This window comes from Rana temporaria, chromosome 9 (assembly GCF_905171775.1).
Source record: "Rana temporaria chromosome 9, aRanTem1.1, whole genome shotgun sequence".
Taxonomy (NCBI): Eukaryota; Metazoa; Chordata; class Amphibia; order Anura; family Ranidae; genus Rana; species Rana temporaria.
In genome coordinates this window covers 85,390,391-85,413,026 of record NC_053497.1, presented here as the reverse complement: position 1 = coordinate 85,413,026, position 22,636 = coordinate 85,390,391, and the positions used below count along the sequence as shown (strand labels likewise).

Sequence of the window (22,636 nt, the reverse complement as noted above, 5' to 3'; positions counted from 1 at the left end):
TTTGAGATAGTTCCCTTGACCTTTTCCGATGTACATATTTTTTCCAGTTCGGATAGCTGCTCCCCTGATCTCAGTGGGTGCGGTAATCTTTGTATAAAATGGGCCAGCTGATGGTATCTCCACTCATCTATTTCCAAAAAGCAATCTTTTTTTTCTTTTAATTCTTGTAGTGTTACAATGTGCCCATCTTTTATTACATCCCTTAATTGGGTAGTGTCTTTTTTTATCCAATTTCCTCCAATCTGTGCTTTACCCGGTGCAAAATAATCATTGTTTTTCAGTGCCAATAATGGTGAGTTAAATTCCTTTTCTATTTTTTTGTACCTAGAATCCCAAATTTTTAGTGCATTTTTAGTTATCTCGTGTGTATTCTTATCAAGTGTCCTATATTTAGGTGGGTTCCATATAATCTTATCTAAACTTGCCTTTGACATTTCGTTTTCAATGTTAACCCATCTCTTTTCCTTACTGGCCCTAACCCATTCCACCACCCTTGACAAAACCACAGCCTCGTAGTATGTTTTAACGTCTGGTACTGCTAATCCCCCCTTATTTTTAGGTTGTCTTAAGGTTTGGAAGGATACTCTGTGTTTCTTATTTCTCCAAATGAAGTTCATGATCTGTTTTTTAAGGGCTGAGAAGAGTGTTCCGGGCAAACTTATAGGTATCATCTGGAACTTGTAAGTAATCTTTGGTAAAATTACCATTTTACAGAAATTTATTCGTCCTATCCAGGATATCGGTCTGCTTTTTATCCTCCCAAATTCTTCCCTAATTTCGTTTAACAGGGGGATAAAATTTTTCACGTACATTTTTTCCATTGATTTAACTAGAAAAATACCGAGGTACTTGAGTGCTTTTATCCAGGAGAAGCAATATTTCTGTTTTAAATCCCTTTCCTCTCGTCCCTTGATATTAATACTTAGAATCTCGGTTTTAGCTACGTTGATTTTAAAATTTGATATTTCTCCGTATGACATGCATAAATCCAGTAATTTTGGAATTGAGATTATAGGGTCTGACAAATAGAAGAGTACGTCATCTGCAAATGCTGAGAGTTTGTGTTCGTCCTCTCCTATTTTAACTCCTCTTATGTCGGGGCTCTTGCGTATCCTGGCTAATAACGGCTCCAGGGAGAGCACAAAAAGGAGTGGGGAAAGGGGGCATCCCTGTCTGGTTCCATTTTTCATTATCAGGTCTTGGGATAGGCTACCATTTATTTTTATTTTTGCCCTCGGTTCCTGGTAGAGAGTTGTTATCCACTCCCTCATCCTTTGTCCAAACCCCATTTCATCCAGGGTGCGTAACATGAATCCCCAGTCTACCCTGTCGAATGCCTTCTCCGCATCTATCGACAGGAGTAGACTGGGGGCCCCGTTTGTTTTCATTTTTTGCATTATCAATAATGCTCTAACTCCATTATCCCTCCCCTCCCTTCCCTGAATGAACCCTGTCTGGTCAGGATGTACCATCTTTGCCATTTCCCGTTTTACTCTCTCGGCCAATACCTTTGCGAATAGTTTTACATCTGTATTTAGCAGAGATATTGGTCGATATCCCGAACAATCTCCTTTATCCTTACCTTCCTTGGGGATAACTGTTATAATGGCCTCTGAGGCCTCCCGACTCAACCCGAAGTCTTTGCCCAATCCATTAAAATATTGGCATAATTTTGGTAAGAGGATCTCCCTACACTTTTTGTAGTACAGGGTGGTGAAACCGTCGGGTCCCGGACTTTTGCCCACTGCTGTATTGGCTAGTGCAAAATTGATCTCTTTTTCTGTTATAGGTCTGTCCATGGCTAATGCCTCGCTCCTGTTTATTTTTGGCAGACCAGCTTCCCTTAGGAATTCTACAGTTTTATTTATTTTTTCTCCCTCCTGCCCGTTTTTTTGTTCTACTGAGTAAAGTTTCTCATAGTATAGCCTGAAAGTCTCCGCAATTTCCTTTGTTGTTTGCATCATCTCTCCTTTTTCGTTTTTGATTTTATCTATATAATTTTTTGATTTCTTTTTCTGCACCATTCTTGCTAGGTGTTTATTAGTTTTATTTCCCCACGTGTATCTTTCCCTAGCGATTAATTTGAATTCCTTTCGGGTTTCTTGATCCATAATGTCTTTTAATTCATTTCGTTTGTTGACCAGTTTCAAATAAAGATCTTGTTGCTTCCCTATTTTTTTGTGTTCCTGTTCTAAGAGGAAGATTTCTTCTATTAATTCTTCCTTTTTCCTATTTTTTTCTTTCTTTTTCCTTGCTCCTTCCGAAATCAAGGTTCCTCTTATCACTGCCTTGTGGGCATCCCACAGTGTTGCCACCGACACTCCCTCCATCTCATTTAACCTAAAATACTCTTCCAGCTCTTTTTTTACCCTTGTTAGACTGGTCTCCTCTATCAATAGATGTTCGTCTAACCTCCAATTTTGTTTAGGCCTTGTATTACCTGAGATTTCTATTATAATACTAACTGGTGCATGGTCTGAAATCGTCATCGTTTCTATTTTTGTCTCAACCACCATATCCAGGGTCCTGTGATCGACCAGTATATGGTCAATCCTTGAGTAAGTCCCATGGACCGGGGAGTAAAATGTATAGTCTCGTTGGTCCGGGTTAAAGACTCTCCAGGCATCAATCAGTTGACTCCTAAATAAGGCGTCCCTGAGCTTTCTCAGCTGTCCGTCCCGGACGCTCGATGTCTGAGATGTTTTATCTATTTTTGGGTTTATACATAGGTTAAGATCTCCTCCTATGATTACTCTTCCCCTCCTGAAGTCTGTCAGTTTCCCTAGTATTCCCAAGAGAAATTTTATCGGTAATGCATTTGGGGCATAGACATTTACCAGGGTGCATTCTAATCCTTCCAATTTTCCTCTCAAAAAGAGGAATCTCCCCTCTGGGTCTGTCAATCTGTCGGCCAACTCAAAACGTACCCTTTTTGAAATTCCAATTGCTATTCCTCTAGCTCTCTTGGAGATAGTGTCTCCGTAGTACCACGTGGGGAGGTCTGGGGCATATAATCTAATATTCGATCCTTGGGTGATATGCGTTTCCTGTAAAAAGGAGATGTCTGCTTTATATCCCTTCAATTCCTTGAGCACCTTATGTCTCTTGGTTGGGCTATTGAGACCTTTCACATTATAGGATATACATTTAATTTGTGGCATCTTTGATCTTCCCCTTTTTTTTTTCTGATTATTTTGGTGAGATATATCCTTTCCCCCCCCTCCCGTCCTCCCCCCTCCCTACCCCCGTCCCCCCTCCCTCCTCTCCCCCATCCCCCCTCCCCCCATTCCACCCCCCCCTCCTTCCCCCCTACATCCCCTTTAGGCCACTTATTGACCTCTGAACCATCCTCCATGTCTGATCCAGGTCCCTCTAGGTGGGGTCCTGGGGTTGCCTCCCCCCCGATCTGATCGTAAAGCGGGGGTGGGAGGGGATGAGTATAGCACCTACCACCACAGAAAAAAAAAACAACAAAAACCTAAGAATAGGCTATAATGGGTTAATTCATTATTTTCCTCCCTTGCCCTTTACTCCTCTATTCCCATCCTGGTAGGTCGGGAATCTGAATATCTAATTTTTTACAGAACTCTTCCAATTCCTCCGGGAATCTTAGCGTTGCTGATCTCCCGTCTTTTGTACCGACCAGACATGCTGGAAAGCCCCAAGTATATTTGACGTTTAGGTCTATCATCCGCTTTAACAGTGGTTTTAACACTCGTCTCCTTGCCAGGGTCTCAGGTGATAGGTCGGAGAATATCTGTAGCTCTGTCCCTTCATAAACTATCGGGGATTGTCCCCTTAGTTTCTTCCACACTATTTCTTTGTCCTCGTAGAGTCGGAATCTAATTATGACATCTCTTGTTCGCTCCGCCCTCGCTCTCTGCGGGTTCCCCACTCTATGGACCCTTTCGATCCTTATCGAGTCCTCTATTGGTTTTTCCAGCAGGGGGTTAAATATCTTCTGCATTATTTGCCTGAGGTCTTCTCCCCTTTCTTCTGGGATTGACCTTATCCTCAGATTTTGTCTCCGACTTCTATTTTCCTGATCTTCTATTTTATAGAGGATAAGTCTCTGTTGTAGTTGTGTTTGACCCATTTGGTCCTTTAAAGCTTTTACTTCTTGTTCCTGCTTCTCTGTTCGTTCTTCGATTGTTTCGATTCTGCCGAGCAGGTGACCCAGGTCTGTCCGCAGGTTCTGTATTTCACCCTTTATTCCACTCTTAATCGCTATTTCCAATTTTTGCAGCATCTCTGCCATTTCTCCTTTTGATAGAGACTGCGAGTCTGTATGTTGTTCCTCAGTCCTGCCACTTTCAGGCCCCCGCTCTATGATTCCTTCTTCTCTTGACTCCATTGATGTTTCACTGATATTTCCCCCCTGAGGTTTTCTAGTTTCTAGCTTCTTATCCTTGTTTGCTTGTTGTTGCTTTGTTGTTCCCAGGGTGCCCTGGGTTCGTGGGCTTTCGCCTTTAGTCATAAATGGTCTAATTGAGCTTGTTGTAGCTGTATTACTTGGCGTTGTCGGGGGTCCCCCCTTCGTGGATCTGCTTGTCATTCTGCTCATATTATTGTCCCTTCTTCTGATTCTCTTCCCCAGCTTGACCTTCTCCTATCTCCTCTCCTATCTCCTCTTCCGACGCCTCAGTAGTATTGGACTTTCTCAAGTAGGGTGCTCCTTCCTCCCCCCCCCCTTCTCTTATCTCCTGGTTTAAGCGCAGTGAATGGCTTTCCCCTTTTTCCCCCTTCCCTTCCTCTCTCTCCCTACTTTTTTCTTTTTTTCCTTTCTGCCTATACTGGTATAGGGCAAAGGGGACTCAATTTAATTTCCTTCAATCCGGGACGGAGAGGAAGGGAACAAGGGGGCACGGACAGACAAAAAAAAAAAAAAAAAAAAAACACAAAAAAAAAAAAAAAAAAAAAAAAAAAATAAAAAAAAACCCCACAGAAGAGATGAGAAAATAGTAGAAAGAGCGGAAAAATAGCACCCGGGGGGAGGTACGCTAGCGCTAGATAACACCTTCTAGCATACAATACATTAGGATTAAGGTATCCAGGCCAGTTTTTTCCTTTTCTTTCCCGGTTGCTGGGTATTTTCTTAATAATGTCCCCGTGACGGCTCAGTTTGGTAATATGGTAATATGATAATATGGTAATATAGTAATATATTCTGATCAGCAGCTGCTCATGTTTGCCAGTACACGTCTGTGTTTCCTTTCAGGCCCACTAGTTGTCAGAGCGCCGCTCCGGCTCTTAGTCCCTTTTCTTTTTTTCCCCCCTTTCACCACTTAGCAAGCGATACCTGACACTTACGTATCGTTTCGTGTTCCCCTTAAATAATCCTTCTCAAGGCCTGTAGTTAATGTCTACGTTAAAAATGGCTCAAAAGTTCAGTCTACTGGGTATCAAACACCAGGGAAAGAAAGAAGGGGCCACGTAAGATTTTGCCAAACAGTCTCTCCGGGTTCCGTGCACTCTAGATCTGTGTCCACACCTGGACCCTTTGACGCTTTTACCTGTGCCAGAGAGATAATCCCCTCATTCCTGCAAAAAAAAAAAAAATTGTTGCTACCCTCTATCTGCTGATGGAAGGGGGCCCCTAAGAGGCCAAGAACATATCCACAGTATTTCCTGTGTCTGTCCGGTCTCTGAGGGTTGCTTAACTATGCTGGAATGGGGTTTCTTTGCGCTAGAGGGGGGGTACTACTTCCCCTTTTTCATGCACTCTTTAAGCCAGTTTTGTCAATATCTCGGTGTCTCAGCCCCCCCTGAGGTAGAACCGACCCACGTGCAATCCCTTATACTGTCCCGTATACTCAGGTAGAGGTTTTATCAGATAGCACATCACTTCTCACTGTTATATAGTACTTGTGATTAGTCCTAGACCCGCTTTTGCATAGGTTTATACTCCACAGTGCATATACAGCAGTTTGGTTAGAACAGAACCTGGGGCTTGTTTTACATATGTTCACAATTGGCTTTTATTCCTCTCTCCTTTGGGGGGTTTGCTTTGCCTTACCTCACACCTCCTCCTCCAAGTGCTTTAGTATAGAGACAATAGAAAAAAGAAAAAAATATATCAGATCCGACCTTATCACATGTGGTGGTGGGTGCTGGTAGATGTCTTGCTCTCTTACGCTACCGCAGATTTATGCCTCCCTTCGGGCGTTCCGCTTCTTGCCGCTTCTCCCGTCCATCTCAGCTTCCTTACCCGCTACAGATCCCGGTACATCCGCCTGGTTTAACACGGTGGGGAGCGGGTTTAGCCGTTCCGACTGAGCAGGTGACTCGTCCCCGCCGTCCCCGCTATCGCGCTGCAACGGTCTCCAGAGGGCCAGCTTCCATGCTGCGGCGTGTAACATGAGACGTGCGGCGTATGGACGGGGGCTTCAAGCGCCTCTTTTCAGTAAGCGTGGAGCGTCCTCATCCCCAGCAGCTTCCCAGCTCTTCTGTACATATTGCCTCTTAACGGCTGTCAAATGCCTCTGAAAAGCGATTTGAGCATGGATCGCATTTCAGAGGAACAATATTTTTTTGCTGAACAATGAACAAGCGGGGAAAAAAAGCAGTTCTGATTGTAAACATATAGGGGGCAGGATTTAAATCGCATACATGAAATGTGAGCTCCGGGATGTGTGTATTATGTGTGTGTGTGTGTTTATATATACAGTATCTCACAAAAGTACATTTGAGTACACCCCTCACATTTCTGTAAGTATTTTTTATTTCTTTTCTTGTGACAACACTGAAGAAATGACACTTTGCTACAATGTAAAGTAGTGAGTGTACAGCTTGTATAACCGTGTAAATTTGCTGTGCTCTCAAAATAACTAAACACACAGCCATTTATGTCTAAATTGCTGGCAACAAAAGTGAGTACACCCCTAAGTGGAAATGACCAAATTGGGCCCAAAGTGTCAATATTTTGTGTGGCCATCATTATTTTCCAGCACTGCCCTAACCCTCTTGGGTATGGAGTTCACCAGAGCTTCACAGGTTACCACTGGAGTCCTCTTCCACTCCTCCATGACGACATCACGGAGCTGGTGGATGTTAGAGCATTTGCGCTCCTCCAGCTTCCATTTGAAGATGCCCCACAGATGCTCACCTTTACCCTCAGCTTCTTTAACCAAGCAGTGGTCATCTTGGAGGTGTGTTTGGGGTCATTATCATGTTGGAATACTGCCCTGCGGCCCAGTCTCCGAAGGAAGAGGATCATGCTCTGCTTCTGTATATCACATTACATGTTGGCATTCATGGTTCCCTCAATGAACTGTAGCTCCCCAGTGCCAGCAGCAATCATGCAGCCCCAGACCATGACACTCCCATTACCATGCTTGACTATAGGGCAAGACACACTTGTCTGCACACCTCACCTGGTTGCCGCCACACACGCTTGACACCATCTAAACCAAATAAGTTCATTTTGATCTCATCAGACCACAGGACATGGTTCCAGTAATCCATGTCTTTAGACTGCTTGTCTTCAGCAAACTGTTTGCAGGCTTTCTTGTGCATCATCTTTAGCAAAGGCTTCCTTCTGGGATGACAGCCATGCAGACCAATTTGATGCAGTGTACGGCGTATGGTCTGAGCACTGACAGGCTGACCCCCAACCCCTTCAACCTCTGCAGCAATGCTGGCAGTACTCATATGTCTATTTCCCAAAGACAACCTCTGGATATTGTGCTGAGCACGTGCACTCAACTTCTTTGGTCGTCCAGGCCTGTTCTGGGTGGAACCTGTCCTGTTAAACCACTGTATGGTCTTGGTCACCGTGCTGCAGCTCAGTTTCAGGGTCTTGGCAATCTTCCTATAGCCTAGGCCATCTTTATGTAGAGCAATAATTTTGCCATGTTCTTTGCCATGAGGTGCCATGTTGAACTTCCAGTGACCAGTATGAGAGAGTGGCGATAACACAAAATTTAACACACTTGCTCCCCATTCACACCTGAGTCCTTGTAACACTAACGAGTCACATGACACCGGGAGGGGAAATGGCTAATTGGACCCAATTTGGACATTTTAACTTAGGGGTGTAGCTCAATTTTGTTGCCAGCGGTTTAGACATTAATTGTGTGTTGATTTATTTTTTAGGGGACAGCAAATTGACACTGTTATACAAGCTGTACATTTACTACTTTACATTGTAGAAAAATGTAATTTCTTCAGTGTTGTAACATGAAAAGATATAATAAAATATTTCCAAAAATGTGAGGGGTGTACTCACTTTTGTGAGATACTGTGTATATCACACATGTGCATTTTTGAAAAGTTTGAAGGTTACATTGAAATTTTATATAATGAAAGCCTTTTGTTTTTTAAAGAGTACTGAACTGAAAAAATGGCTACCCAAATATGGTGGTTGCAGCAGGTGGAAGATGTACAAAAGCAAGGAATAAACATCAAATACCATATTAAGTCTTTCATCAACTGACATAAGTAATATCACAATTTTTTTTTTTATTAAAATTACATTTATAATATAATTTACCAAAATGTTGTTTTATTAAAACTATAAAATGTGAACAAAAACAAAATAATTTATATTATATAAAGTTTTCATGTGTCCTATCTGCAAACAGCATATGCTAAAGCCTTGATGGGAACGAATGCTGGAACATACATTTATTCCAATCATATATATTTCTTGGAGTGACAGGTAGGCTCCCTGGTCTGTTGTTGCTGCAGATACACATGTATAATGCTAGAAATGTTCAGTAAGCCTAAAGCTTACGGCCCGGATTCTCGTAGCACTTACGCTGGCGTATCTCGAGATACACCCCGTAAGTGACAATGTGTGCCGTCGTATCTATGCGCCTGACTTTGAAAGCAAGATACGCCTGTAAATAGGCTTCATCTGACCGACGTAAGTTTCCTACGCAGTCGTATCGTGGGAGCATATTTATGCTGGCTGCAAGGGGCGCTCCCATTGATTTAAGATTTGAATATGCAAATGAGTGAGATACGCCGATTCACAAACGTACTTGCGCCCGGCGCATTAATATACGCGGTTTACGTATGTCGTACGTCCGGCGTAAAGGTAAGCCTCATAAAGCAGGTGTAAGTCATGTTAAGGTATGGACCAGGGAACAGCCGTCGTATTTTACGTTGTTTACGTAGTAGTACGTGAATAGGGCTGGGCGTAGGTTACGTTCACGTCGTAGGCAGTCATTCGAAGTATCTTAGGCGTTCGTTCCGACGTGATTCTGAGCATGCACATTGGGAAGCGTCCACGGGACGGCGCATGCGCCGTTCGCTCGGCCCATCATTTGCATGGGGTCACAGTTCATTTAAATGGATCATGCCCACTTCCACCTACTTTGAATTAGGCCGGCTTACGCCGAAGAATTTACGTTACGCTGGCGCAACGTTGGGAGCAAGTGCTTTGTGAATACTCTGCTTGCCTCTCTATGTTACGGCAAAAATATGCGCCGATGTATCTGAATCCGGGCCTAGATGTCTATAAAGTGGCTTACTGATTTAGTGTATTTTGTGTGCATTATCTTCAGGAATTCAGATCAAAACTCTGATATAGGCACTTTGGCAGCTATTTCCATAAGTTTCAGTTGCCACTGGGAAAACTGGGCATGATGCCTACTGTGGGTACTTGTTCAGACTGCTCATTAGATATGAGTCTCAAAGATCCAACACTAGACTGTGATTTCCAGTCGCTGGTCGATGGATCACTAAAGATCGGCAGCTCAGGTCCAGAAGCAGCAGATGGGTTTTTTATAAGCAGGGAAGATGTGCTGAGCAATGGGTTTAGAACACCAAGGAACCTGAAATGAAATATCAGAAATAAATTTTGGTCACTAAAAATGTATTATTAGCTTTAGAAACTGAGATGTACACAAAGAAGTAAAAAAAGCAAAAAAATAAAAAGAGTGATACTTTTATTTTATTTAACTTGCAATAATTCCCATCAAGCTAGGTAACTCTAATGCCGCGTACAGACGATCGGACATTCCGACAACAAAAGCGTGGATTTTTTTCAGACGGATGTTGGCTCAAATTTATCTTGCATATACACGGTCACACAAATGTTGTCTGAAATTCCGAACGTCAAGAACGTGGTGACGTACAAGACGTACGACGAGCCGAGAAAAATGAAGTTCAATAGGCAGTGCGTCTCTTCTGCTTGATCCCGAGCATGCATGGAATTTTCTGCGTCGGAATTGTCTACAAACGATCGGAATTTCCGACAACAAAACTTGTTGTCGGAAAATTTGGGGAACCAGCTCTCAATTTTTTGTTGTCGGAAATTCCGACAACAAATGTCCGATGGAGCCTACACACGGTCGGAATTTCCGACAACAAGTTTCCATCGAACATTTGTTGTCGGAAATTCCGATCGTGTGTACGCAGCATAACACTAGCTATAGCTTTACTGTAGCCATAACCCTTGGCCAGCAAGCAAGTAAAACATTTAAAAAATTTAGTAATGTGATGTTGGTGAAGCAGTCACAGGCTATGCAGGCAGATGGGTCAGTTAACTGGCTCCTGAACACTTTCTCCATCCCCTATTCTGGGCCGTTGGTAGGGATAAATTGTTGTCATAAATGTGATATATGGAAGGCAACAAGGAGATCAACTGAGAACTACAAAAACAGCATTGATATAGTTGCACAATACAAAGAACTTTTTTTTTTACATTTTCATTAAGCCCTCTTTGAAAAGTAGTTCATCAATATCAGAGTGTACTATGCTCAAACTAGGTCCTCTGTGTGATGTTTCCACAATTTTGCTTCCAAACCTTGGGACTCACATGTCTTCTTAGTCAGTTGCTCATTTGTGACCTGCCATATTGCAAGGACTTCAAGACAGCTGACCAACAGCAAACAACTTGTCTAAGCCAGTTCTTAGCAAATATGTGTATTTAGAAACCTTGTCCCATGTAAAGTCTTAATGACCAGGTTACTAGCCATTATTACCGTTAAGACAGGCAGCACTACTGTTTTGAGCCATACAAAAACATTAGGGCCCAGATTCTCAAAGACTTACGACGGCGTATCTCCAGATACGCCGTCGTAAGTCCGAATGGCCGCCGTCGTATCTATGCGCCTGATTCATAGAATCAGTTACGCATAGATTTGGCCAAAATATGAGCGGCGTAAGTCTCCGTATCTTGGGGTGCATATTTACGCTGGCCGCTAGGTGGTGCTTCTGTTGATTTCTGCGTCGAATATGTAAATGAGCAAGATACGCCGATTCACGAACGTACGTACACCCGTCGCAATTAGTTACGCCGTTTACGTAAGACATACGCCGGCGTAAAGATAAAGCTGGTCTCTAGGTGGCGCAGCCCATGCAAGGTATGGACGTCGGAACAAGCGTATCTTTTTACGTCATTCACGTAAGTCGTACGTGAATGGGGCTGTGCGTAGGTTACGTTCACGTCACAGGCATTGAGTCGGCGTATGTTTGGGCGTAAATACGACGTGATACTGAGCATGCACACACATGCGCCGTTCATTCAGCCATGCATCTACATGGGGTCACGCTTAATTTAAATACAACACGCCCACGACCTGCCTACTTTGAATTACGCGCACTTACGCCGGCTGATTTACGCTACGCCGCCGTAACTTAGGACGCAAGTGCTTTGTGAATACAGCACTTGCCTCTCTAAGTAGCGGCGGCGTAGCGTAAATAAGATACGCTACGCCCGCACAACGTTATGCCGCCCTACGTGAATCTAGGCCTAGGTGTTGACTTTATTGGCATAAGCGTAGAAAAAGCGTAGAAAAAAACAGAAGGTCCACTGACTGTTAGTTGTACTGTTAATAAATGTTGTTTCTTCTGCAAGCTTAGAATTAGTAACTCACTCTATCCCCAAAAAAGGTAGTTGGTGCAGACAAAGAACATTCACATCCATCCAAGATGTCAAACCAGATTATTAGTTGGGGTTCAATGATTCTTTAAAACATATTTAAAACCAAGAACAAATATTACATATATTGAAGCTGGCAAGTCTTTAAATGCTGTGCTTGCATTTGTTTTCTGTTTTCAGATTAAGTATATTTTTTGCAAGTACAGAAAATTCCTTGTGGCATTGTAACTTCCTGTGAACAAATCTGTTATCTCAAACAATGTTATCATGTTCTACAGCTAGCTTCTAAGATCTGCAGAACTCGCCCTCCCTATGAAGATAAAAAGATGAGGAGGAGTTTGTAGTCCACTTGCAGACGGTAGAATAGGGTGAGAACACTGCCCCTCCATAGATTCAGTGTGGTAAATTAGTGTTGACAGTAAAGCACAGTAAATGTGTTATTCGCAGGATCATTAAATCAAATAAAATAAAACAAAAGTCTGAAATAAGTAGACTAATGCAGCCACCAGAACTAAGGACTGGGAAGCTACAATATATAAAATTTTTGGTTTAGATATTTTAAGCTTAACATAATTTAGGTGAAGTTCTTGGACTGGAACTTTGTCGTATAAGACAATATTGCAGTCACAGACCAAGTTAACTACGAAGTTCTGCCTAGAACTTAAAGTGGCAGCATAATATAATACAATTCAGGAAAATGCCCTGTCATCTGACTTTATATCATTGGCACAATGGTTGAAAAATATTTGCATATACAAATCACCTCTGACTGGGTACAGTGGAAATTATTAATACAGTGCTGGTGAATTTGGCAAAATGATAATTGCAAGAGTTGCAAAATATTCGAACAAACACCTCTATTTCCAACCCATCTTTCCTGTGCATAAAGCCTTTTTTAAGACAGTACTTTGTAACATTAGGCAACATATATACATTGATATTAAAATGGATAATGTCAGTAAGAATATTAAGATACAATTAAATAAACTTTAATTTACTGACACACTGGAAAATGTAGGAAATAAATTTACCTTCCAAAGTAAGGATTGAGAACAGGGTGTCTGAAAAGTGATGTCCAGGACATAGGGCCGAGTGAGCCTAGGCCTGCTGTGCTGGATGGAGGTGAAACAGATGGTGCTGTCACTGTTGAAAGAGGTAGTGTCCTCCAAATAGGGTCTATAAGAGGACTGGGGGTTAAAGGAAAATCAAGATACAGCCCCATAGGATGTCTGACATGGAAGGCAGGGCTCGCACCTAATAGTTCTGTTTTCTCACGTTTTCTCCATTTTGCTCTTCGATTTTGAAACCAAACCTATACCAATAAATGATAAATATAATATTTAATTTATTATATAAACTGTACATAGAAAATATATTTCATTGTCCAAAATGTGCTAGATTCTACGTTCTTAATGTGATATGCCATCATGTATACATATTGATATAGCAGTGTACATATCATGACCATGACATGAATACAGAAAGAACTACTGGCTGGAATGGATACATAAATTTCATGTTAAATAGCTTATTTATTGTAGTAATAAACATAATATCACAAAGGAGAAGGGTAGCAATAGTTATTGTGCATTTATTTGCAGCTGATGAAGATTGCTGAAATTCCCAGGTGGTGGATCCTGGGGCACTGGGCTCAGAGGAATTAATTATTCTAATGCCGCATACACATGATCGGAATTTTCGACAAGAAAACGTGGATTTTTTTCAGACGAAATGTTGTCTGAAACTTGTGTCACACAAATGTGGTCAGAAATTCCGACCATCAAGAATGCGGTGACGTACAACACTACGACGAGCTGAGAAAATTTTTTGTGCGTCAGAAATTCCGACAGAAAATGTCCGATGGGGCCTACACAGGGTCGGAATGTCTGACCAAAAGCTCACATCGAACTTTTCTTGTTGGAAATTCCGATCGTGTGTACGCGGCATAAGAGTCAACCCAGTTGACCAGATCATTGAATCTGTGTGAGTCTCTAGCAATGCTAGCAGACTTGTTATGTGTGATGAGCTCTGCTCTTATTCAGCAGAGTAAATTTAGGAAATTGACCCCCAAAGTCCTCTACATTTTAAGACAGGGGTGCCCAACCTTTTGAAGAGCAAGGGCCACTTAGGAATTACTACCATTGGTAAAGTAGATTCATCGTGGTGGACACATGGAGTGATCTGTTTATGAGTTTTATACTCATCCTTGACAATCACACTATGTGCACTTTTGTTCTTCTCTTTTCCTTACCTGCACAAATGTGATACCATTGGATGGTGCAAATCATCACTTGAGAACATATACTAGTACCATTCAATTGGTCCTTGTGAAATCACTTAATTATCTATGAGGATGTCCCAGGAGGTCTACTGACTATTCAGCATTTGAAGTACATCTTGATCCTTGGCATCATTTAAGCTTGAACGACCTGATAAGTATATGCTTACTTGGGTCTGTTCCCTCCGGTAAGCCTCATCATTTTCACTAATTGGTGGCGGATCATCTATCAATCACTGTGTCATAATTAACATCACTACCTTTGGTGTATTGAAGTTCGTCATGGACTCTTAAATTTCTTACATTTTTTTTACTGTTTACATGGACATTTTGATATTTTGCATTATATAAAGACCCCTTAACAGGGTTTTTTCTTCTAGCGCTACACTTTATTTTTTCTTTACCATTTTTTCAAAAGGGCCACTTAAGCGACTTGGTAAACGGTCACGGGCCACAATGAGCGGAGCGGGTGGATGGCAGCCCACTCGGCTATATAGAGCCCACTCTACTCCCACCACATCAAACCAGGTAATATAAGTCTATGGCTCAGTGTAGGTAACCCACAGGTGCTCTTCTCTGCACCTGTGGGTAAGTTTGAAAGAAGCCCAGTAACCACTGCAGAACTGATATGCCCATATATACAGTGTGATTTTAGTAATAAATTTACCTTTACTAAAATTATTATATTCTATTTTATTCCATCCCAGAGCAGGAGGTCGCGGGCCACATCAAATGGTTGGGCACCCCTGTTTTAAGGGAACACCAATTCTGTATACTGGTTAAGCATGAGTATATAAAACCTACTGTATAGAAGAAATAAGGAAATAATGACCAAAGAACCAATGCAGATAGGAGTAAAGGAATAAGGTTAAAAACAGCCAATGAATTGTGCAATAAAGTAACCAGGAAAGGAATTATAAACCAAAAACAGAGGGCTGGATCATTAGATCACTACATGTATAAAGTACATGTATGAAAGTGCAAATTATATTAACTGAAAGTGAATGAACAGAAATAATCTTTCATTGTTCTTACTCCTCTAAAAAACTAACATTTTTTGGTTGATGGATTACTGCACATCTTCCCTTACTGCATGTTACTCATCGTTTTTCACCTTATTTTATATTGCTCTATATGCCAAAACTGTAAGTAGCACAGACCTGCACTCTTGCTTCAGTTAGGTCCAGCCGCATTGCAAGGTCCTCTCTGCAGAAGGAAATAATAAGAATGCATATTATGTGCTATGTCCATGAAATGAGTCTGGTTCTGTAGAACACATACTCAGACATTCAAAAATAAAATAAAATATGCCGAGGACTTCCAGCAGATTTACCCTACTTTAGTGAATCAGATTGGTGTAAATACCATTGGAGGATTCATGTAATTTTTGATACATATATGACTTATTCAAGAAGGTGAAGTGCAAAATGTAAAGAGGCATTAATCATTAGAAACTGATATTATAAATTAAGTGATCAGATAGATGATTGTTTTGGATGGGTTCCTGCACTACATTGCTTTTCTTGTGATCTTATTAAACAAACAGTTTGTGTGGCTCTCTTACCAACTATCTCTGTGTGGCTATCTTATTGATGGTTTTCTATAAACTGTTTTTAGTATCATTTGTGGATTAATTACGTTCTAACACTAACCCTACAAAAAAAAAAAGAAAAAAAGATCCTGTTCCTTCAAAGCATGTTAAACCGCATAGTGCTTGTGCAGTGTCATTTGTCCATCTCTATGCTGAAAAATACCTGGCTGATCCTGCCTGTTCCTGTGTCCCCCTTAGTGTGCTGACCATGGTAATCGATTAATGGCTGCTGATTCATGATACCGTGGTCATTTATGTGCCTCCATCATCACGCTGCTCTCCCTCTCCCCTCCTGCTGCTATTTTATCTGGCAGTAAAGTTAGTGATTCCAATTCCTGCCAGCCCCTCTATAGTATATAACAAGATATACTACACAGTGTGTTTTTTTTATAATTCTGCAACTAAATAACTCTTTTCACATTGTGGATATGCAGGTCATGTGACTGCCTGGCTGACATTAGAGCGCATACTCAGCCCCACTTACTGTAGTCCTTAGATCGAGGAAGCAGAGTGGTGGGTGGTCACATGACTGCACTTCGGCAATCAGAAAAAGGGTATTTAACGGCAGAATAAAAAAAAAACACACACACTGTGTAGTACCGTATTTGCTGGTGTATAAGGCGAATGAGCGTATAAGACGACCCCCTAATTTTCAGCTAAAATGTTGGTTTTGGGATATACTTACCGTATAAGACGACCCCCTTCCCCCCTCACTGTGCCATAGCCTCACCTCACTGTGCCATAGCCTCACCTCACTGTGCCATTGCCTCACCTCACTGTGCCATTGCCTCACCTAACTGTGCCATTGCCTCACCTCGCCTCACTGTGCCATTGCCTCACCTTGTGGTCACTGTGCCGTTGCCTCACCTTGCCTCACTGTGCCATTGCATCACTGTGCCATTGTGCCAAGGACGAGACGATGTCCGTGATAGGCAGAACACTAAACACAGGCTCTTCTGGGAAACTGAGTGTTCCGCCTATCATGGAACACCAAGAGGAGGAGGCGCGGCTTTTAAAAAAATAGACGCCTGCAGTCTGCATCTGGCGTATAAGACGACCCCCGTTTTTTGAGACATATTTTTAAGTGTAAAAGGTTGTCTTATACTTTGGCAAATACGGTATATCGTAGTATTACAGAGGGGCTGGCAGGAATTGGGATCACTGGCTTTACAACCACTTTAAATGTATCAAAAGCCCAACCCTTTTTCTTTTAGCTTTAAATAAAGCGGTGAAGGGTTAGAAACTCTTGCTGTCTGTGCACCCTATGTCACCGTGGCCGTGAAAGTGAGGGAAAACCCAAGAGTTTGGGATAATCACCATAAATCTTTCTTCAGTAACACGTTTTGCAGTGAAAACTGTCTAAAAGGAGATTTTCCTCACCTTGGAGACAATGGAGAGATTTTCCCTCACTTCCTGTTATGTTTATAGGAGAAGAGGTAAAGGGTAATGTCTACAATGGGACACAAAAACCTGACAAGAAGTGAGTTAAGTTCTAGTCATTGCAGTGGTTAAATATAATTATATATACTCAACTTCTTGTCTAGTTATTCCACAGAAGAAACCTCTAATTTCTAAATTTGTTGACATCTTTTACTTAAGTTGATGGAAGACAGGCCAAATAGAAAAAGGATATTACCGTCAAATGTCCCAATTTCTGTACAGGAGTCGGTACTCTTCCATATACAGGTGTAAAGGTTCAAAGTATCTAACTGATCCTGATATATACTTACTGGCTTATTCAGTGAAGCAATACAGAGTAATGGGAATGTGCACAGATCAGCAACCTAAAACAACCAGCCATAAATCATCTCAATTCATGTGACTACAGTAAGTACAATCTGATTGCTGTAGGTTACTGCAGTGCACATCTCGATTGCTCTTTGCACTTCCTAAACGAATAAGCAAAAAACTGTCATCTGTGACAATAGCACAGCTGTATAGCATGTAATAGTATTGTTATAACATTGAGAAGAAGGCTCTCATCCTGATTTCATATAGTGGACTGTGCGAATTAGTCTATGTATCTGTTATTTCAAACAATTTCAAAAACAATCTGTAATGTGACAGTTGCATTATATTTCCATTCCATTTACAGCACAGAGCAATGCAAGCTATTTGTAATCTCTGATTATTATACAACCTATTGGAGGTATTTTAAGATAACCTTGTAAAGAATATATTATAACTAAAGATTCTGTTTGCATAATGATGTCTCATTTAGCATTTTAGAATCATTAGTAATTTCCTAAGGGCCATATTCATAAAAGCATTAGGCTAAATATTATGCATGTAAATTAAGTTAAATGTCTGGTAAAGTGTGACATCTAGTAATGATCTTAAATTTCAAAACCAATGTTTTGAATTATATAATTTTATAAATCTTTTATTGTTTTTTTGTGGAGCGTGTAGCTCCAAGTTAGGGATAACATGATGTCAAGGTACTTAGCAACCCTTCTGAATGTGATTGTCACAATGAACATTTGTTAGTCCAATGCATTTTACATTTGCTGATTTCATTGATGCATTAAACAATGAATGGCATCCATATACTGCCAAAAGAAATAACTAGCTTAAAAAAAATTAGCCCTTTGCCGTGTTATAGATTTTTAATCAAGTGAAAAAAGAGGAAAAAAGCGCATGATCTAACACATGGATCAAATGGATACAGTTTATTAAAACCAAGTAGATAAATAAAGAAATAAAAATAAATTACTACTTATTCATAGAGACTATGAATACGTAGAAATGTATTTTTATTTATTTATTTATCTACTTGGTTTTAATAAACTGTATCCATTTGATCCATGCATTTGATCATGCGACTTTTTCCTCTTTTGTTCCCTTTCCTATCAACGGACCATCCCAGGTTAGTCTAGGCAGCGGGATTTGCATGTTTATCCTACACAAACTCACCATCTGAAATGACTACCACTTCACACCAATACCGCCTTTACGAGCGCAGGAAAAATATACTTTCTGTAGATTTTTAATGCAGGGAAACCTGGCATAAACCTCGATCTAACAGGATGGCATTTTTCATTTCTATCCAAGATAACCAATTGACTGCTATGATGTGACTGCTTTAATACATTTTCAGACACTATTGCGAAGATCCATGGTGTGCTAACGATATATATATGCTTTGGCTTGTGTTGACATCGGCTATAGCACCCACTTGCTTCAAGTCATTTCCAGGAATATGTGCGATTTGAATATTCGACTAATAATGGATTAGACATGATTGATAAACATGTATGTAAACAGAAGTTGCACCACGCATGTTAGGTATCGCGGAGTGTGAACATGTGGGCATGAGGGCAATACTTCTAGTACTATCATTTGCAGTTAACTTTAATTTGATAACCTGTAAAGGCTTTTAAAGTATTAACTATGTACAATTTTGTGTACCATACTTTTTTGTCATGTCACAGGCATGTGTACATTTTAAGACTTGACATGTTTGGTGTCTATGTACTCAATACAGCCCTGTCTAATATAAATTACAATAAATTGTGTATTCCATGGTGTTTGTGTGCACTAAAATTAACCTTAGTGTATTTTTTTCCTGAAATATAGATTTGATAGACATTTGTGCAAATATTGTTTGCCATAAAAATTGCCACCATTTTTTTTTCTACAGGGCCTCTGCTTTCATAAAGTATATAATTGTTGGTGGGTTTAAGTCATTTTCTAGAAAAAATGCAGATGTATGTAAATGAAGTCGGAAGGGGTTAAAATCAGTTAAAATCAGCTAAACATATTACAGGTGCATGGTGTTCAAAATCTTACAGTTTGGTTGCTTGTAAAGTAAGCACAGCCAGAGAAGAAAACCCTGTCACCTGCCAATTTGCTGCAAAAAAGAACCCTTACTCCCTCTACAGAGGTCCAGTACCCTCCTGCTTAGTCAGAGCTATAGCTCTGCAATCAGCATACCCCTGTTGATTGAAAAAACATTTCCACACATAACGCAAGGAACTTTTTCTACAGCATTCTGGTAAGGGACAGACTTTTCTACTCAGAATTTGGCAACAAAGCTTTGACTTCTCATAAGGAGCTGCTCTAGCATTTGCTGACTTTGGCTAAGTAGACTCCCTTACCATTTTCTTTTGGTTAAATAGAAAGACCAGCCATCTTCTATTTTAAGAGATTTTGAATCATGTTCTATCATACCATACCAAATACAGGTTGATATTTTAAGACCTTAAGTTTTTCAACAGCCTAACTTTAGATTGCCTAAGCTTGACCTACAATCATAACAGCAGTTTTGAAGCATTACAAAGTTATTTTAGCAGTGTAAAAGCTACCTGGTAAACACATCTGGGTAATGGGATTTCATGAAGGCCCTCTCCAACTCTTCCAGCTGATAGTTACTGAAGGTAGTGCGGTAGCGGCGCTGCTTCCTTTTTCCTATGACTACAGATTCAACCTCAATGTTCTGCTGGTTTTCAGCTTGCTCTTTGCTATCAATGTCTTTACTATTCTTTGGCACATATGTGGCCCTGTTGTCCCCATTGGCCGGTTCAGTTGATGTTATTTCCTTTTCCTTGACTTTGACATGGGGACCAAGGTTGTATACGATCACAGGGGAGGATACAATAGCTTTTTTACCTAAACAAAAATCACAGTTTGTTATTATTTGCCTCTTCATTCCAACGCATCCTCCTTTTCCAAAGCATAGTCATGTTGTTTCCATTCCATTATTTTATTAAAAAAAACAAATTCACTGGGTTTAGGTGAAGCCCCTACTTTACGTCACAGCGTAAATCGGTGTTTTAGTGGAAATGCCAACATTGTAAACAAACCTTTCTTCGCATCTATTAAAACAAACATCCTCACTTATTAAACGATGGATTCAGTGGAGGAGCACATTCTCCTTAATTACAGAATAATTTACTAAAGGTTAATTTCTATTTTTCAATGTTCCATTTAAAGTTACTAGATTGTGTAAGTAAATATATTTTTGCAGGTACAGTATCATGTGATATTATTTTTAATATTATTATTTTTACTGTTTATTTATATGTAAATATTTTTCAGCATAACCTGGACAAATATTGTTTGTTCTAATGGCGACAATTACAACGTGAGGAGGCCAGCTGTGCAAAAATGTTCTATCTATACTGAATTATAATAGACAATATTATTCTAAGAGTGGTATACTGTATGTCCACAATTTATGTATAAAGCTGTGTTCCTTCCAGTTAATTTGCTATATATATAGGTAGATTACAAAAAAATTAACAATAGCAATAAAAAAGTAAAAAAAATATATATTTGGGAAATCTAATATATACAGTACATACCGGTATGTATATATATATATATATATATATATATATATATATATATATATATATAGAGAGAGAGAGAGAGTAAAACCTTGGTTTGAGAGCATAATTCGTTGCAGAAACATGCTTGTAATCCAAAGCTCTTGTATATCAAAGTTTTTTTTTTTACAGGGAATAAAAGAGGCACCTCTGTTGCTAAATGTTGCTAAATGTTGTACCTTCATTAAATGTAACCATATTGCTATACTTGGAGGCTCCGCTCTTCTTTTTTTATATGCAGTTGTGACATGACGCTACTCTTATATCAAGACATCGCTTGTATATCAAGGTAAAATTGATCAAAACATTTTGCTCATCTTGCAAAACGCTCTCAAACCAAGTTACTCTCAAACCAAGGTTTTACTGTATATATATATTGCATTTAATGGTAAACAGTAACACAAATTATTACAATGCCCCTAAATTTATTTATTAAGCAAAATATGTACTAAAGCATGCCACAGAACCGGTATATATATATATATATATATATATATATATATATATATACAGCACTGATGTGTCAAAAGTTTAAATTTTACGTAAAAAGAATATACATATATATATATGTAGATATATATATGTGTGTTTTATATATATATATATATATATATATATATATATATATATATATATATATATATATATATATTAACTTCGATGCCCCATGACCTTCTATATAATATTGATGTATAAGCATAACCAGACAACCTGCGTTTGCATGCTTTTATGCACACAAGAGACGTAACAAGCACTCACCAGCATTTGGTGGTGAAGTTGAGTGGTCCTCAGGGGGTCTCTTCTTGTCTCCTGAACTTTGGGATACTCCTAGAATGCTGTCAATGAAGTAAGAGGTCAGCAGCTGGGCAGGAGGCTGTGCAGGGCAGGCAGTCTCTTTGGAGCTGTCCAGAGGAGAGGGTGCTGGAGTCTGCATTTTGTCTCTGTAAAATTCTATGTGATGTTGAGGAAATGCAACCTGTAGTGAACTGTGAGCACAGGACATTCTCTTCTACTCATCTCATTGGTCATGACACTGTCCTCCACATGTCCCTGTCGTCATTATCACACACTTCAAGCCATAAAAGAGGGTGGGCACTTCTGGTGACAGTTTTTTTTTAAAGCAGAAACTGGTGCTTGAGAGATTATTACACAAACTATTGTCCCGATCTGTTAAAGCCTATTCAGGGACCCTGCAGCTGGAAAGTCCACGTAAACATTCACTCTACACAGTGTACTAAAGTAATGCTATGCATGGAAAAACAAATATTTCGGCACAGATTGCACAGATGATCTATAGTCTTTTGAATTTATATAGTCACCTTTATTATTATTATTATTCTAAAACTGAAATTGTAAGATTATCACAAGAATGTGACTAATCTCACTTTAAATACATAAGGCAGTTTTGATTTTGTAGATTGTTACATCTACGATCATCGTGATGGGAAAAGGGGATTTTTTTTTTTTTAAACCCTGATGGTTTTATGTTTTATGTATTCTCTCATATGTTAAACTGTATCACTAGGTAGTAGAGCACTTTAAAACATGCTACAGTTATAGTATAATCAAGATTAAAAGCATTCATAAACAGCAGAATATTAAATAATTGA

General features: G+C 40.0%; 1 protein-coding gene across 1 annotated transcript; it reads right to left on the bottom strand.

Annotated features, from left to right (window-relative positions):
* Positions 1–9,400: 9,400 nt before the first annotated feature.
* Positions 9,401–21,991, bottom strand: ESX1 (ESX homeobox 1). The gene is made up of 5 exons (XM_040325147.1): positions 21,786–21,991; positions 20,004–20,307; positions 15,269–15,314; positions 12,862–13,142; positions 9,401–9,779 (listed from the first exon to the last, which is right to left on the bottom strand). Exons 1-5 carry the CDS (start codon positions 21,958–21,960, stop codon positions 9,563–9,565), a joined length of 1,023 nt encoding a protein of 340 aa, XP_040181081.1. The 5' UTR covers positions 21,961–21,991; the 3' UTR covers positions 9,401–9,562.
* Positions 21,992–22,636: the final 645 nt, after the last annotated feature.